The sequence below is a fragment of the Oxyura jamaicensis genome, chromosome 3, assembly GCF_011077185.1.
Source record: "Oxyura jamaicensis isolate SHBP4307 breed ruddy duck chromosome 3, BPBGC_Ojam_1.0, whole genome shotgun sequence".
Lineage (NCBI taxonomy): Eukaryota > Metazoa > Chordata > Aves > Anseriformes > Anatidae > Oxyura > Oxyura jamaicensis.
This window is the reverse complement of record NC_048895.1, coordinates 14,544,381-14,555,038: the sequence shown is the minus strand read 5'-3', so window position 1 is coordinate 14,555,038 and position 10,658 is coordinate 14,544,381. Positions and strand designations below refer to the sequence as shown.

Sequence of the window (10,658 nt, the reverse complement as noted above, 5' to 3'; positions counted from 1 at the left end):
CCAAAAAAAAAAAAAAAAAAAAAAAAAAAAAAAAAAGAGCAATGTCCCCTGCCCCTTCCTCCCTGCTCAGAGGATGCAGCATCATCCCTAGGTCTCTGCCCTACTCCGAGGATGCTGAACGCCTACCCACAGGCAGCGGGGTAGGGAGGAGGTGCAGTCATCTCCCCGCCAACACCACGCCGGCATCGCTGCATTTCCATTTCCAGCCCCGATCGAAGCCTTTTCGGGTGCTGCAGCATCCTTTTTTTTTTTTTTTCTTTTTTTCTTTTTTTTTTTCCCTGCAAGGTTTCGGTCCCTGCCATCCAAGCCGCTGCTCCCGCTTTGCACAGCGAACCCAGAATGGGAGCATTACTGGAAAGTGATCCCCGCGCTTCCGTCGTCTGGCAGGCGAATGGCACGCAGTGAGTGTTCCTCAAGAGTTTTACTGGGGAAATCACTGCTCTTGGCATCCATCTCCGCACGCAAACCTCACGTTTACTCTGGTGATGCCCCGGGGACCACGAACAAACCTGCCGAAATGAAGTTTTACATCATTTTCTTAAACAGCTCCAAACTGTCCCAATTAGCCCTCGATGGACTGGGAAGTGTAAATGACAAGCTATGATGAGCTCTCCGCAGAGCCTGTCTGAACGCTCCCCACTGCTCCTTCAGAGCCAGACAAAGGCGTTATAAGACCAGGATTTGTTTTGTTTTTCCTTCCATTAACTCTTAGATGGCCATCTCCCATTTATTTGTACTCTTTGATTGCTCTCTTTTGTTTGTTCTCAGTGGTTAGCAGGTGGCCCTCTAATTGCCAGTGATCATGGAAGACAAAGAATCTGCACATGAAAATGGCAGGTATCTCTGTAACTGATTTATTATCGTGTATATTAGCAATGCCAGGCTACTATAATTGTATCTTTCAAACACAGAAAGCAGGGCAGAAGGATACAGCGCACCAGTGAAACTCATATGCAGCTTTACCTGTGCATAAAGGAAGCCAAGAAATGGCTGCATTTTAAGCTTGTTTCAAAAGACAGCCTTCAGCTCCACGAGGTAGTGCCAGATACCTCCTTCACCTTGCATTCCCATCACAATTTCTGCAAAATAACAGAACCTGGCCACCTTGAAAAGCAAAATACACTGCAATACTTCCATGCTTCCTCATCCTCACCCTACTTCATGCTGTTCCTGTACAACCACCAGAAGACCCATATCAACAGGCAGATACCTCTTTGGGCATCACCAGCCTTGACTCTATTAAGCTGAGAGCGTGATTCAGAAGACTGTGAAGAGTTTCACTGGCTCCAAGGCCCCCATCATGTCCCCACTTGCCTGAGGATTCACCTCAACCCCCTCATCTGCTCATAATAAAAAAAATTAGGTGAAATATTTGCCATTTAAGCATTCTCTGCTTCCCCAGGCATATAAATAGTACTTATCGTGCACACAACAGTCAAAATGGGCAAGCAATACAAAGATGCTGAATAAAAATAGCCAGCAATTTTAGTACCTACGAGGTATTCATAATAAGTACCTGTTTCACGCAAGTCCTGTTGATAGTCAGCACAACAGCCACTACAGAAACCTTCTTGCTGCAAAACAGGCATCTGAGATTAAAAATCCTGCACCCCTGGCTCACATGGCTTCTAATCCATCCCTTGTGCTGCAGCCACAGTCACTGGAGTTTCACGACTGTTTTCTCTGTTCTGGTAGGTTTATTTATATTTGGACTCGCAGGATTTCTGTGAAACACTCCCTCACCTCAGCACTGTGTGGGCTGATCCTGAAGAAGTAAGAAGTCCTATATTTGTGGTTGATAAGAAAAGATGTTAAAGCACTGCTGGGTCATGTTCTGCCATCTGTTACCCCAGGATCTAAAGGGGGCAAATGTCAGTGCCTTCAGATTTTATTAGAGTTGAGGTTACAAGGAGATCACAGAAGATGATTGCAACAGGAACACAGAGATTACAGGACAGAGTCCATCTAATTCCATCTGCAGTGCCCGGGGGTAGGATTTCAAAACATGATCCCACAAACATTTCTGCTAGAGCTGGACAATCACTGAGAATCCAAGTACCTTGCCCACAGTTAATTAACTCAGCTCGTATTTTCAAAAACAATGTCACCTCACGTGGACTTTTACAGTCAGGTATCAGCTGGCATAAGCTTCTACTCAGACGAGAAAAGAAAAGCGACTACATTGAGTCCGGATTACAGCAGGCAGCAGCATATTTCATTCGATCGGTTGTGAATGGCACACCCCAACCTCCCTCCTCAGATGTGTCAGAACTTTCATTGCAGTGACATACATGCCTCATAACGCTGTGACACTCCATCGCTCTATGAATAAACAGTATTTATCCTGATGGATTCTCTCAAATACAAATGCTTTAAAAATACACATTTGGCTCATCCTAGAAGCTAGAACTTCAGAAGATGACAAGCGAATTTCCATGTCTGAGCTCCTTCTAAACTCAGAGGAGACTGCTTGGGGAATATGGGGATTGTTCTCCTCTAATTAGATGTGCTAGCGGGATTATCTTCATTCTTGGATGCCAATTAGTTTCCATGGAATGAAAATCCTGCAACCTGTTTCATGAACAAACTCATCTCTTTCATTCAGAACGTGCTAAGAGGATGGATCTGGAAAACACCACCAATCAAATCTGAAAAAGCCAGCACCTCGAGGGACTTCATCCATTCAGCTTCATTAATGGCAGTGAAAAGTCCGTGTTTATGCAATGCCAATTGCAATGTAACGGGTAATGCTGAGCCTTCGCTGCCGTTACGCATTACCGTGTACGTATTTACCCATAACTCACTAACACCAACTGTTAGAGTGGCTTAGAGCTGCTGTAACATGTAGTTGAACAGGAATTCAATTACCATCTTAGTAGCTTTACAGCAAAGCAGGATTGGGTGCTTGGCTTATCTCTCTGTTTGTAAATTAAGAGGCTTTGGAGGAGTTAAAATCCATCAGGCACATCCACTGGAGGGCGATCAGACCAGTGCTCTGCTAGATTTCATCTCACTCTGTCCAGAGAGGGGGCCTGGCAAGGCAGAAAGGACAACACTTCAGGGTTGCATATGCCTGTATACACACAAAAAAATCTTTGCACGCCTCCAGCCAAAGCCTCTGTGAGAGGTGGCAGACAGGCCCACGCTCAGATCTCCTCCTTCCTACTGAGCAAAGACTGTTTAGCTCATACCAGGCACTACAGTGACGCTGATGAATGGAGCTTGCTTGTCAAGCTGCTGGAGGATTGCTCCATCACCCAAAACCTGACAGCATTCAAAAATGCACCCTCATAGCAGAACTGATGCAAATTACCAGAATGCAGTGATGCATATATGAAAGCACTTAAGTCTACATTTACACACTGATGAGCTTCCAATTTAAATCTAAAATGCACATCTTTTGCCTCTACTGAAATATTTTTGGGATGTTTTTCCTTTGTATCCATAGAAGGTGAAGGTGCCCATCACCGCATGTGGCTTTAGTGCATGGACTTTGCCAAAGGTATCGAGGAGCCAGACAAAAAAAAAATGTGTTCTAGCTGAGAGACAGAGGAGCTGTGATGAGACCTGGTGTGACACAGATGTGTAATTTCTTTAGTGTGGGCAACCATTTATTTTTCCCTCTCTATATTTATACCGTACCTCAACGCAGTGGTTTTCTTTTTTATGCCATGTGCTCTTCGGTAGTACTGAAACAACTGCAGGAAATGACAACCAGCCTTCAGTCACAAAGACTTTCTGCTAAGAAAATCTAAATAATCTACAGTTTTGTTCTGCTTCTAAACCAAGAGAGCCTTAAAAGTTCAGGGTAACTCTTCTTGAATTTTAACCTCCGAAAAGATGTTTAAAACATGCCTATTATACATCCCCGATGATAAGGGATATTAAAATACATGCACAGATACTGCCTTGATCTTGAAACGACACACACGCTTCTTGCCCTCCTACAAGAGGAAGTCAGAGTTTGCCTAATAGCAGCACACCGCTGGGATTTTGAGTCACCAGTCTCTTCGTTTTATCCACGGTGCCACTTCTCACCTTGGTATAGATTCTTGATTTGCTGTCAGCAAGTGATATACTGGAGTGCCAGTCAAAACCTGCCACTCTGGATTAACTGATCATCAAGCTAAAATGCAGCTTTGAATCCACCGGAGCTCAAAAAGGCCTTAAATGATTATTCATGGCTTTATCAATTTGGCTATGACTAAAGCTTCTCCAAGCCCCAGCTGTAATGTAATTGCCTTGTGACAACAGGAGCAACATCCACAGCTCCAGTCACCTCTTCCCCTGCAAGGAGGGAGGTAACAGGAACCCAACACCATCCTCACTGGCGAAGAGCACCCCTGAAAGCTGCCAGCGCATCTCCCCAGCCTGCCTTTTGGATGTTTGGCATCGCAGCAGGACCCGAGCTTCCAGGCAGCCGATGTGCGGAGAGCAGTGCCTTTGGGGCACCTCACCCTCCGGCCTGGGCATGCTGGAGCTGCACACCCCCCAAAAAACACCCCTATACAACCCTGCCAAAAAAAAAATCCACTTTTTTTAGGTATCCAATTAACCACACTCGTAACCTCCTCGGTGAAGAAGTTTGGGGTCTGTGCAGCTCCCGTAAAACAGGCTGGAAATTTCTTTCTGCGACCCAAGTGCTGACTTAAGCCCTTGTATTTCGAGCGGTGCTCGTCATTAAGGAAAAATTACTTTTACAGTTGCCTTTGCACTGCAAATAATTTCATTTAGGCAATGAAACGGACCCATTCAGTGTTTCTGCCTGCATTTTGTCAACTGCATATGTTCCATTTAATATTTACAGACTGGGGCACTAGTCTGCCTTACATACCAATTCTTTTTTTTTTTTTTTCTTTTAATATTTATAGCTCTTAGACTCTCAGCAAGGGTTCTGCTTGGTAAGAATAATGCTGTTCTGTGGTTGATAGTGCCATGGAAATTTCACAGAGGCAATCTTCAATTTTGTAAGATAAAAATATATAGATTGCTGCAACAGACTGTAACGATTTCAAAAGAAACTTTTCATTGCTGACCGTGTATGTACTGGGAAAAAAAAATCTTACTATGCCCTTCCATGTAGTTCCAGACCAAAAGCACAGTGCTGAAACATCTAGTTTGCGACAACAACACACACACAGCAAAAGGAACTGCCAAAGAAATGTTCAATCACTTCTTTTCAATCACCACCGGTACAAAAAGCAGAAACCCAGCTGCAAAAAGACCCTATGAAAGAGGGAGCAAAGCCCACAAAATCCAAGAGGAGTCTTCGCTAAGATCTCTTCCCATTGGAAAATCCTTTTTTTCTTTGCACACTATGATTTTAAGTCTTTTAGGCTCTCTGTGTGAAACACTGTGTGCTTATAAAAAAAGGCTTAAGAGGCTTAAGTTTAAAAGCAGTCTTGGGAGCTGGAAGTACCTGGCAGATACTCTGTCACTGTAATTTTTCCTAGTTTCAGTGACTTCAGAGGCTGCCTTCAAATGACACCAGCTGAGAGCCAGGACCAGAGAGCACATCCCTGGCCTATCATTTTAGGCTTTGCTGTAGATGCACGAGTTTTCAGGCACTCCCTCCTGGGTAAGAAGATAACTACCTGTATTTGTGATGTAAGGACAATTTCCCCGAGGACACCAAATGATAGTTATAATTCCTCTGCAAAATACCACACTGACGAGGCAGGGCTTACTGGGGATGTGTCTTTCTTGCACAGAGCTTCCCGCTCACTGGACACCACCACACTTTCTCACCAGTTTTTTCTTGTCTCCTCCATTACAACTCCAGGGACTTGAGATAATTCGCTCCAACAGCGAGGCAGAGGGAAGTGGAGGAACTGCATTTCAGCGCTGACCTGACACTTCACAAAGCACCTTCTCTGCGACTGCAGCACGGCAGCTGGGAGAGCAATTCCTGCACCTCTGGAAAAGCAGCCCCCATAACTCTCTCCCCCTAGGGCTCCCAGCTCACTCTTGCATCCCAGTGTGGCCACCCACCTGCTCCAGTGCCCCGTTCCAACCTCTCATCCCAACTGTTTTGGCTGGGCACAGCGCAGCCTGGAGCCATGCAAAGGCTGACAGGCCAACAGGACACGTGCTGGGTGACTGGCTGGCGGGATAGACAGGACTGACTTAGCTGATTTTCCTCAGGAAGGCATTCATTTGGGTCTCTCTTTTCTGCCCACCTGCCAATAACATGAACTTGGGTCCTTCTCTTCAAGCACAGATGGGCACTAAACTCCTGGCTTTGCCACCTCTGTACCAAGAAGCCAGGTGGCACCAGCACGCCAGCTCCAAGCGCAGACATCGACCCCATGGCCTGACACCAGGGCTGCCACTTTGTCCCTCCTCCAAAAGGGAGATGACTCCTGATGCCTCACCTTCACTCTGCCTAGCACTTGCTCACCATCCCACCCACCTAGCTGGCCTCGACGAGAGGTTTAGGACTTTGTGGCTGCCAGAGAGCAGACAGCAGGCTCCTTGGAGAAGCACCAGTTTCCCAGGAGCAGCACTTACTGTGAGCAATGCAGGTTCGCTGGCACTGGCAGCCCATGGGCGGGACTGGGCTGAACACAACGGGGATCTTTGCTGATGTTCAAAATACCATCGTACGTCTGCCTCTGCAGCTTTCCAGCCAAAAACCATTGAGAAGTACTGCAGGCCCCTTGCCAGGGATGTAGAGCCAACACAGATCCTGCCAGGGGATATGGAGAGGAAAAGCTCTTTCAAGATTAAATGTCCTCACAAGGTGGAAACCAGCAGTTGCCAAGAGCCATGCCCCGTTACCCAGGGGGAATAACGTGGGAACCTGCCACCGCGTCCTTCTCCACACCTAGCAGAGGTGACCTTGACCAGCTGGCAGCTCGGCTCCCACGTGAAAGGGGTGCTGCCAGCTCTCCTGGGCACCTTTGCTGCCACTTGTATTGGCCTTTATCTGGTCCTCAGGTTTTTCTCTTGAAAAAATCGTGCATGGAACATTCTCCTTGGCACCGCTGCCGCTGGGCTTCCAGTCAATGGCCATGCCTGCTCCGCTGGGCTTGGTCCCAATGTCACAGCCTTTAGCGATGCCCCTAAGTTTACTGAGCCCTTCTGCTGGCAGCTGGTGCTGGCCACGCTCAGACAAGAAGCCCTCAGGGGTGACTTGGACCAGCCACTACATGTGAAGCAGACAGGCAGAGCAGAAGGCATTTTAAACACTCTGGGAGCAAAAATAAATAAATAAAGTGCTGGCAGCAGCCCCAGTGAAAGGCCCAGCATTCGTTTGTAACCATGGAGGGTGAAGGGGTGACGCAAGCAGAATAAGCAGAAAAAGTGACCCTGAAAGAGACCTCTGCTACCCTGGACATGGGGAAGAGCAAACCATAGGTCACCGTCTCACTGGCTTGCACACAAGGTGCATCGAGCATGCAAAGTGTCATCCTCCGGCTTGGGGAAGAGACACTTCCCATACACCTCTTCCTCCAAGCAGACCCACGCCATCTCAGGAGGGATATTTCAGCTCACATGGGTCAGGCGTGGCAAACTTACAAGCTCTAGAAATCAGGAGGACACCTCAAGGCCGGGAGTGCCAGGAGCTGCCCAGGCAGCACAAGGGTCCCATCCAGGCCGAGCTGCCCTGAGGACACCCTGAGACCATCCAAACACAGAGGACCTCTGCTCTGGGTTGGATACCTCAGCCTGGTGGATACTGCTGCCCAAAATGGCCAATTCCTCCTTGCTCAGGGCATCAGCGCTTCCGTAACCCCCAGCCCAAACAGGGCAGCCATGTGGCAGATCCTTAGCACGATGTGCTGCGCTCTGCAGGGCCTCGCAAGCAGGGCCGGCTTGGCCTAATAGCATTAGCAGCATCGCTTCTGCTTGGAGGACATGGCTGGTGAGGGTGCCTGCTGCACCTGACTTTTCTCCAGCACAGAGCTGAATTTTTCAGCCTGATCTCTGGCAAGACTCCCTGCTTTCAGGATAGCTCTTAGCCGCAGTCTCAGCTCACACACAGCAAATCCAACCAGCGCACCCCAGAGAGTTCACCCATTCAGGAAGATCCTCCTGGTGGGTCCCCCCTCTGCAGAAGAGGGGAACCATGTCTTAAATGCTGGGAGACCGCCAACACTGCAGCCTCTAAAGACCAGGGCCCCCAAGAGCCCATCTGCCCTGGCAGAGGCTTGGAGAAGCCTCCCTCCCCAAAATGTTTGTAGTATTTTAAAAACTGGCAACCAGGGTACTTTTCTAGCACTGCTTTTAAAGATCAGGAGTACCCTTGTGCAAACTGCTTTTTGTCTGCCTTTTTTTTTTTTTTTTTTTTTTTTTTTTTTTTTTTTTACAAAACAGGCTGGTGCTGTTATCGCTCCACAGGTGTAAAATTGGTTTTTCCTCATTCCAGATGATTTTTCTCAACAATTCACACCCAGCAAGTTTACTCCTGAATGCCAGGCACCCAGCATTAAGTCAGGCAGTCAAAAACCCAGACGAAAGCCTTGCCTGTACGCACACTTCTCATCGCTCCGCATGGTACTTGCCCCACACTACTCATCCTCCCGTTGTATCTCATCCTTTAATTGCAGTCTTTTTAGGGGAATTGCTGTTGGGCAAAGATGTGGGTAGAAATCTCCTGTCCTCTTCCTCCTCCTTTGAAGCTCTCAGCTATCCAGAACAAGCTGCTGGGAATGCAGAACAAACAGATTTGTGAAGGTTTCAGAGAAAATGGGTTGCAGGGCACAGCACTGAAAACAGCCCTGCCAAATCCCCACCTCAGTACTTCTCATCATACAATTGTTCCAATTTCTCTGGCTGGTTTTAGCTGCTGATTCCAGCATCCATTTAGCAGCATCCCCTGCCCATGCACCGCATCTCACCCAGAAATGGAGTCATTAGAGATAACGCTGGGTAGGGTTACCTGCCCTGAGGCTGGCTGCCGTCTCCCATTACGAGAACCAACCTCCTGCTGCCAGTAAAACTTCGTTCAGCTGGAGCTGAGGTGAGATTTTCCATGCCAGATGTTCGTTCATTACAAGACTTTCCCTTTTAATTCACAGAACCTGCAAACAAATAAGCCTTTTACAAAAGCAATTTAAATAAAGGTTTGACCTTTCAGCCATGAGTTTTCTGGCTTTGGTTAGCTCCAGCTACTGTCTTAATCACATCTTTTTCATTTCATGCTCTGCTCGTTACGTGCCAGTTTTTACTTTTAAGGAAGAAATGCTGGCATCGGTCGTTGGCTAATAGATGTGTGGGGGAAAATAGTCATTAGGGAAAACCTACAGAACAGGGTATTTTTAAAACTGAACTTTGGTGTTGTGGGAAAACACATGCCCCACGCAGAGTCACCCACACTCCATAATGAAATAGATCCATCCCTATACGACATGTGCTGCCTGTTGTACGCCGATTTTAGAAACCTTATGTCCCGATATACCCACGCATACCAAAACACCTGAAACTCCTGGGGAAAGATCCTCTGATGGGTGTAAATGGCCCTGGCTCCATTCACTGGCGGGGAGCTCCCTCGTCGATGCCCGCTGAGGATCTGCTCCAGCGCCTGCCTGATGCCTCCCCAGCTGCCGCTCGGCTCCAGGATCGGGCAGGTCGCTGGCGTGAATCAGTGCCTCCCACAAGAAGCTGCGTGGGAGGGAAAATAAAAATTGTCGGAGTAGGCATCAGCGAGGCCATCGACACTGAGCATCCTGGAGGAGCTCCGGTGAAAAAAGTGGGGAATGACTTAACAGCAGTAGGATTCGTCAAGGATGACAAAATAATTTGGATGAGGCGTTTATATAAGGCTGGTTGTGGGAACAGAGAGGCAACGCTCGCTGGCTGCTGGATGCGGACCAAAGATGAGCCCCAAGGTGGCTGGTGGGCATGGGCAGGGGGATCTGAGTTACCTCAGCAAGGGATGCTGGCCCCGTTCCGCCAGTAAAAACCCAAGCCAACGTACAAACACCCCTAAGGAGAGCCTGAGAGGGCTTTGGATGGATCTTTATTTCAATTACACATTTCACCTGAAGTTCTTGGGGGATTTTGCTTGCACACAACCTTGATGGGTGCTGTGGATTTTAAGTGTTGTCTTAACCCAGGCCTGGAGTGCTGCTCCTCTGCTGCAAGCCAGCGCCGGGGACACCTCTGCAAGTTCAGGCAGGGTCACTGCAGAACAGGAGGAGAGGAATGGGATTTGCACACGTGCAAGCTTTGTAATAGGAATCAAGGATCCCTGCTCTCCCATCTGTGCGAACTGCCAGAGCTGCAGCAGCACGATTTAAGCAGGGGAAAATCAGCAACTCGGAGGGATGTTTCCTATTGCAAAATATGGGGCAACTTGCAAGCAGTCCTGCCCAGAGCATGCACGCAGCACAGACAATGGAGAGGGGAGTTTCAAGGAGAATATAACCTCGGGTGCATTATTATTATTTTTTTTTGCCTGTGAGCTGTACCTTCAGCGCTTACGGTTAAGTCTGCTTTTGAATGCAGAATCAAAGCAGCCCAGCTGCCTGCTGAGCTAATGGTAGTGGAGCACTGTTTGAGCACAAAGAGGTCCAGCATCAACTGGTTCCTCGCCTCAAGGGGAAGCGGTTATTTCCTGCCTTAAATAATGCAGCAGAGGAGAAAAAAAAGAAAAAACAACAATGGGGTGGGTCACAGAAACAAAGCGCACGGAGAAACCAGCGGGGGCCACG

At 47.9% G+C, this 10,658-nt stretch overlaps 1 protein-coding gene across 1 annotated transcript in view; it reads right to left on the bottom strand.

Annotated features, from left to right (window-relative positions):
• The window catches only part of CHGB (chromogranin B), a 17,864-nt gene extending 11,514 nt beyond the window's left edge, over positions 1 to 6,350 (bottom strand). The window contains exon 1 of the mRNA XM_035321673.1: positions 6,180 to 6,350. Within this exon, the coding sequence (XP_035177564.1) occupies positions 6,180 to 6,192 (13 nt within the window). The 5' untranslated portion in view covers positions 6,193 to 6,350. The remainder of the gene's footprint in view (positions 1 to 6,179) is intronic.
• Between the last annotated feature and the right edge of the window lie 4,308 nt (positions 6,351 to 10,658).